Source organism: Orycteropus afer, unplaced genomic scaffold, assembly GCF_000298275.1.
Source record: "Orycteropus afer afer isolate SDZICR_OR568_19922 unplaced genomic scaffold, OryAfe1.0 scaffold00420, whole genome shotgun sequence".
NCBI classification, from domain to species: domain Eukaryota; kingdom Metazoa; phylum Chordata; class Mammalia; order Tubulidentata; family Orycteropodidae; genus Orycteropus; species Orycteropus afer.
Genome location: NW_006922007.1, coordinates 2646162 through 2653892, shown reverse-complemented (window position 1 = coordinate 2653892; position 7731 = coordinate 2646162). Strand labels below are relative to the sequence as shown.

Genomic DNA, 7731 nt, shown 5'->3' with positions numbered 1-7731 from the left:
GTAAACTTAGTCTTCTGAGTTTATTACTTTAGGGGATATGGAGATCTTTTATTAACAGGAGATCATGTTCCTAACTGGATTATGGAACACTCTTGAATCCAAAGGATTAAGGATTCTTTTAACCAGAAATGTACCTCATTCATCCCTATATTCCTAGGGCCCAACAAAGGGCTGGAAGTGTGTAGAAGGTGCTCAAGAAATGTGTGATAAATTGAATTCAGTTAATAAAAGTGAGGATGACCAAGGATTTCCAATCACCCTTCCTATTGATCCATCTATAGAACAGGCCACTGAGGCAGGCCCAGCACCAACATTTTCTTACCATCAGGCATGAGTTCCAGCACCAGTGTGGCGTAGGCATAGTTTGTGCAGCCGACTTCAGTGCCACAGTATTTCATACACTCGGAAGGTACAACACACGCCACCCTGTCTGAGGAGGAGTTCAGAGGGGAATTCAATGAGCTGGGGTCAAATAGGCACAAACCATGATCATTAGACACACACAGTGTAGATTTGAAAAGGAATGAGATGTTTGTCTAAAACTTGGAGACTCAGTGTTGGATAGTGATTGCCAAGTGTTCACATCACAGATGTGGCCGATCTGAAAGTTGAATGAACACAGCTTCCCAAGTGTCGCACACCTGCAGTTCTCCCTTTCACGGACCCAAAGAAAAAGGCTCTTCTTTGGAATGAATGTCGAGATAGAGCACAGAGCAAACAGAGGGAGCTGACCATCCTCTAGAAAAGCAGCAGGAGAATACAATCTCCCATGAAAGCAAAATGCTGTAAATCAAAAAACAAAACAAAACAAGAAAATAACACTAACCTGGGTCTAGTCCCATTTTGCCCAGAGTCTTTTCATCTAAGAAAAGTTACAGATTGTGATGATCAATTGGGTGGCTGCATTTGTACGCTATCTCACTTCACTGTGGCAATAGCACAATACTTTGGTTGTTGTTTTGTGCTTGAACATAACTTGAAAATAGAGAGTAAAAATTGATGATTACCCAGAATACTAAAATACCTTAAAATATTACCTCTTTTTCTTTTAAAAAAAAAATTTCTTTCTAATCCTTTTCTACAGAGGAATGCATTTTTTTTTCATAACTACAGAAGGCGCTTAGATAAAATGTTATAGCTGCCTTTTTTCATTTAACACGTCAGAATTTTCCCAAGTTTTGAGTTAGTCTTTATTCTCCCCACCCCCAATTTTATTTATTTATAATTTTATTGTGCTTTAGGTGCAAATTTATAGAGGAAAATTTGTTTTATATTCAGCAGTTCGAGTACATTTGATTTCACATCCCATTTACCATCCCTGACCATAATAAACTCTCCTCCCCTCCCATTCCCTGTGACTACCCATTTCCTGTGCCCTTCTTAACTTTGCACTCCTGTCCGTCCAGGTTTCCCTCTGTGTGAATGCTGTCCCTCTGGTGCCCCATGGCTGATTGTTCTAAGGGGTGTATCTCCCTAGAATAGGTGAGTGTCTCACCTTGGGATAGGTGTTCTGCATGTGGTGGGACCCCCAGGACTATGGCCCCGGGTTACCCTGCAGGTCTAGAATTGAACTCACTCCCATTGTCTTTATTCTTTTCATTATAATTTTGCATAGAACAGATATAAATTATTTTTTTAATTTTATTGTGATTTGGGTGAAAGTTTACAGAGCAAATTCATTTTCCATACAGCATTCCATACACATTTTGTTTCATGATATTGACCACGATTCCCCACAATGTAACACTTTTCTTCCCACTTCTCCCGACAGTTTCCTCTCCCCGTGTCATTCCCTCCCGTGCACTCCCACCTCCCAAGCTGTTTCCCTGTGCAAACACTGCCCTTCTGTAGAACAGGGATAAAATATTTTTGAGCCGTTCTCTTCTTGTTAGACATTTACATATTCTTTGATGTTTTAAGCAGCACTGTAAGGTTATTTTACCCAAATAAAAATGAGACAACATCAAATAATTCCATGGATTCTGAATTGACCTTGTATAAGTCCCAGGTCTTGATTAGAGAAGAAATGTCCAATTATATTTTCCCTCACATTTTATAATAAAGAAAGAAAGTTGATTCTTAGGAAGATCTTTAACAATAGTACTTAATCTCAGCGGACTCAAAAATTTAAGTAACACAAACAAAGCAGTAAGAGTTTTTGCAGTCTTCCAGCCCTCTCAGAGGGATCAAGAGAAGTTCTCCAGACCTGGTCAAGTCAGAGATGCTACTGGATGCAACCACCACGGTTCTCCCAACTCATATTTACCCAGTTCTGTCTCTTCCTGCAGTTCTTCTCTGCTTTACTTTCTAAAGAAATAACACACACATACATACGTACACACAAAACCCCTTGCCATTGAGTTAATTCAAGGTCATAGTGACCCCATGTGTGTCAGGGTGGAACTGTGCTCCATAGGGTTTTCAGTGGCTATAATTTTTAGTCCCTAAGGTGCTTGACTGCTAACCAGAAGGCTGGCAGTTCAAACCCACCAGCCACTCCTCGGAAGGAAGGTTGGGCAATCTACTTCCGTAGTGATACTGCCTCAGAAACCCAAGAAGGGGTTGCTATGAGTCGGGCCCAACTCGACCACACATAACAACAACAACAACAACATAATTTTTTGAAAGTAGATCTCCAGGCCTTTCTTCCTTGGGGCCTTTGGGCAGATTTGAACCAATAACCTTTTAGTTACCAGTGAAATGCTTAACCATTTGTGCCACCCAGGGACTCTTATTATTCTCCAGACTTGCTTAAATTCAGGCCACTGACTAAAACAGGACTCATAGAGTCAAAGTGTCTATAGGAGACATCAGGCAACATACAAGAGCTAAGTGAACAAAGTGCCAAATACACCAAGTTTTCTCTTCGTACCCTCTGCACAAGCCATTCCTTCTTCCTGCAGTTGTTTTCCCTTCCATTTCAGGTTTTTTCTAGTTTATCAACATTTTAATACACCCTAAAACCCTTTCTCATAATTCAATCATAAATAAAATAGTACGTGTGTGGATTCAGGACTTGCCTGTGTACAGGATACGGCTGATCATTCCCGGCATCACCATGAGGAACATGGGCAGCAGCTTCAGGTACCCACACATGATACAGGCAGCCTTCACATGAGACATGTCCTTGCCTGAGAGGCAGCGCTGCACGACGACCTGCCAGGAAAACACAATGCATTTGGGAAACAACTTGAGGATGACTTTAAGGAAGGTGAGTGTCTCTTTTCAGGGTTTAATTTCTACATAAAAAATGATGTCTTGATTAATGGAAAATAAAGGGCTTTGGAGTGAGATCAGGACTCAAACTCCAGCTTCTCTCACATGGTATTTGACCTCTATGAGTCCAAAGTTTCTAATCTCTAATGTATGGTTATCCCTTGCAAGGCATTCCCAATATTTGGCATAATGTATGTAAGACTTTTGATATGTAACGATTCTTCTATGTCAATAAACATCTTTATATGGTTACAGCTCCCAGGCTGCAAAGCAACAATGGCCATGTGTTCCTCTAAGTACAAAGTTCCTGCTACTGCTCCCTGCCACAAGTTGTGTATTTAAGTTGTGCCTTAATATTTCAAGCACTAAGTAAGCCACATACTCATCAGTAACTCCATTCCTTGAGAATCAAACCTGTCACCATAGAAATGAAATAGTCAGGGAGCCAACAGAGATCACCTTGAGTCTTTCTTCTCTAGATTTTTTTCTGAATAATTCTGAGAAACTCATCTAGTTTTGAATTAAATATTACTGTTATGGGAAAATTAGCATAATGATTTTGTAATTCTTAGTTAAGTTGTCCAATCTCTTGACTATGAATTTTCTAGTAAAGTGGCATTTCTACCAAAGATGGCGCAACTTCTTGATGCTTTTATTCTCAAGGACCATCAACAAATATGGATGCCTTTTCTCTGCCTAATTGCCTCTGGAGAGGAAAATCCATTAACGTTGTCAATCAGTGCTGGGGGAGAAGATGGCCGTTTTACACAGAGGGCTTAGTGCAGGTGGTCAACAGGGCAACACACACTACAGTGATGAGGGAAGCCTGTCAGCGGACAAGCAGGGTCAGGCATCAGGTCTGAGGGTAACGTGAGGCAAGGCAGAGGATAAGAGGTGAAATAAGTAAAATGATGATTCTGCAAATCAATGGTGAAAGGATGCATTCTCTTTTAGATACTTTGGAAAAACTAGCTCATTGAATAGAGAAGAATAAGACTGGATCCCACACTAACTGACAAGTAACTACTGATTCAAGATGGGTTATGGGTTGTGAAATTACAAGCTTGAATGTTACAAAGACTATCCAGACAGAAGAAAATTTCAAAAACACAAGCAAACAAAAACAAATATGTGCTATAAAACAGACAAAAATAAAAAAATTAAGGAGACTTGGAAATGAAAAATGCAAAGGCAAAAAAAAAAAGAAAAAAAACTGGAAGTTAAAGTTGGAGATCACTTAGGAAGTAGAATAAAAAGACTAAGTTATGGAAAATGGGGAGAAAAAAACACCAGGGAACCATCTCAGATAATCCAAACATGTTGTTGTTGTGTTGTTACGTGCCGTCGACTCAGACTCGACTCATAGCAACCCCTCCTTGGGTTTCCGAGGCATTATCACTATGGAAGTAGATTGCCCAACCTTCCTGCCAAGGAGTGGCTGGTGGGTTTGAACCTCTAGCCTTCTGGTTAGTAGTCAAGTGCCTTAGGCACTATGCTACCAGAGCTCCTAAACATAGAAGGTCCAAAGAAGAGAAAAATAAATGGGAGAGATCAAAGAAAGAAAAATAAATGGAAGAGATCAAAGAAAGAATCTCTCAGAATTACCCAAGAATAAACAGGCTAATAGTTGCCCCAGCACAATGGACAGAATAGATCCACAACGAGACACACTGTGGTGAAATTTCAGTACAGCAAGGACAAAGTAAAGTAGAACTGGTGAAACCCCTGAGACTATGGTCTCTAGTTACCCTTTGGGCTTGGAATGTAACTCAATAGACAGGCATATAAGGTGAACATTTACATCAAGTAGGTACACTTCTTAGAATACTCATAGCAGATTAGAAGGGAGGGAGATAGCTCAGTGGGCAGGAATGAATAGGAAAGGACACGGGGGAAAGGTGACCACACAGAGGAAGTCAGAAGAGAGCTATTACATCATGGGGATTGCAATCAATGCTATGAAACAAAATGTGTAAGAATTGTGGTATTGAAAATGAATTTGCTGTAAACTTTCACCCAAATCACAATAAGAAAAAAAAGAAAATATGATTTAAATCTATTGGGAGCCTGAGAGTTCAGGAGGTGTGGTGTACTTGTGTGTGACTGAGGATGGAAAGCTGGGAAAAAAAAAAAAAGCTAATTTATCACCTTTCATTTTGGAAAGCCAATAGGAAACTGAAAAACCAAGAGGAAGTAATACAAGTATGCAATTTAAATCACTTGTGCATCATGCAAACAAGCAAATTCTAGTTCAAATGATCAAGGTAGGGTAAAAGTCTTCATTCCTAATGAGCTGCAAAGTGATGTTCATGCTGATGGTCCACAGAGTACACACTGAGTGGAAGGATTTAGAAAATAGAAATAAATCCCAAAATCACAAGAGAAAAAGCTTAAAGTGTTTGTCTCTGAGAGACCAGAAATAGAGAAGATAATAGTACAGCTATTTGTCATGACAACCCTGGTAGAATTGTTTGAGTCTTGAAAGAATGTGTGTGTGTAATTTATTCACAGAATGAAAACAAGAAGCTTTTCTCTGAGAAGAAAAAGAACAACATAAGCACACACTTATACACATCACCTGATCTGTGCACCAGTACCACATAGCCACAATGGTCATTCCAAAAATCGTGCCTGGCCATGGAATATCCCCAGTGACAGCATCTTGGAAAATGTGGAAAGAGTCGGCCTGAGGAGTGTAGCACCTGGAGCTGATTGTCAGGTTGTCACCCTCGACTATGGACGGGATGGCGTTCATATACTTCTCTGTGAAACTCTCGTAGCCGCCAACTTCAGAAAATGCTGAAAAGACATTTTCAAATGAAATTTTCCAATGAAATGTCTTACAGAAGCCTAAGACCCCTGGTATTCATTACTATTCCTTTGTAGTGGAGGCGCTCAAGCACGTCAGGTTGGTCCAGTCCTCTGAACCCTTTTCATAGGACCCATGTCCTTTTAGTAGCCACTGGTATGTATCATACTGCTAAGTTTATTTTCACAAAGTAGATAAAGTATATCTCTCTTTAACTTTTCTTCTTATGGTGCTATTTAAATCTTTGATGCAATTTTTAGCCTTATGACAAAATTAAGATTGTTACCCAACAGACCAATATTGATGTCTCACTACCATTCAGAGAAAAAACAAACTTAAGGATGAGCTAACAGTGAACCTAAAACAATTAACCCTCAGACAGTCTCAACACCTCTGAGAAGGACTGGAAATGATGGTCTCTCCTCCTGACACAAAGCTGGGCCTGGACCTGTATGATCTTACCCCAGTCTTGTTTTCAAGAGAAGCACTATGTTCTGCCTCTACTACTATTTTTAAAAATGGGAAAGATAAGTAGCAGAAACTGGGGCAGCAGGTGAGATGCATGTGGAAACAACGAGACAAATCCCATTGTGGGTCTAGAAAGGTTAGTCAATAGAAAAGAACTATGGTGAGTGGAAACTCAGAAAGGTCAGTCCAGGCCCTGAGAATTGCTTCATATAGGTTCAAATGATGCAAAATTTATCAAAATATCATACAGTCATATGTTGTTTAATGCCCATGGTACACTCTGTGAAATAGGATATTATGTGATTGGGATGTTATGTGAACACCATATTATATATGGTAGTCCCTGGATTATGAACAAGTTCCATTCCCAACTCTGTCTTTAAGTCAAGTTTGTACCTACAATTCATATGTAATGTTAGTTAGTCAAGTGTTTGTCTTAGTATATGGTATACCTTTCTATGCATAAAAACATTAACAAAACATGTCAAGATACACTAAAACATCTTTAACATAATAATATAGTAATAATCAGTATATTTTGATGCACATTCCAAACCAGGGCCCATTTGTTATTATGAAAGAATATATATCTCAAAATTTTAATGTAACAGGTTTCACAGGGGTTGGGATCACAGATGCATATGAGTCACACATTGCCATATGGACATTATGTGGTGCATGATTGTAATTATAGAATTTAGGTTGACATTAATTTACTTCTTTGACAGTTATTTTATTGATCACCTACTGTTTGCCAAACATTGTGCTGGGAAGTAAGGATGTGATTATATATAAAATGTATGTGAAAACAGGACCTTAGCCTACTGTGTATGGGGGGAGACAAGTAACTATAATGCAGAGAAATTTACTTAATAAGAGAAATACAGTTTGTAAAATTAAAAAAAAAAATACACGGGGGATTCTATGTGATGAGGATTTCTCACCTCCTCATACCAGGAATAAAAGGAGGGAGGCTTAGAGAGACTGAGTTATTACGAGGAAATGCATCACTGATGCCAGAACCCACAGACCATGAACAAGAATGGCCTACAAGTTTTCGCTAACTAAACAGAAACTACACAAGGAATTTGGTACTAGGAATTGTTTCCAGATCATCCCTGTGCGGCAGACCTTTCTGTAGCAACAGACTGTTCTATATATGTCCATTATGGTAGCCATTACTCATATATTGGACACTTGGAATACAACTAATTACTAAAGAACTGAATTTTAGATTT

The 7731-nt window shown here is 39.2% G+C and overlaps 1 protein-coding gene across 1 annotated transcript in view; it reads right to left on the bottom strand.

The window, feature by feature from the left end:
• The window catches only part of LOC103208268 (solute carrier family 5 member 4), an 88921-nt gene that overhangs the window by 37247 nt on the left and 43943 nt on the right, over positions 1-7731 (bottom strand). The window contains exons 8-10 of the mRNA XM_007953956.2: positions 5795-6015; positions 3017-3156; positions 323-426 (exon numbers count right to left, since the gene is read on the bottom strand). Of these exons, the coding sequence (XP_007952147.2) occupies positions 323-426; positions 3017-3156; positions 5795-6015 (465 nt within the window). The remainder of the gene's footprint in view (positions 1-322; positions 427-3016; positions 3157-5794; positions 6016-7731) is intronic.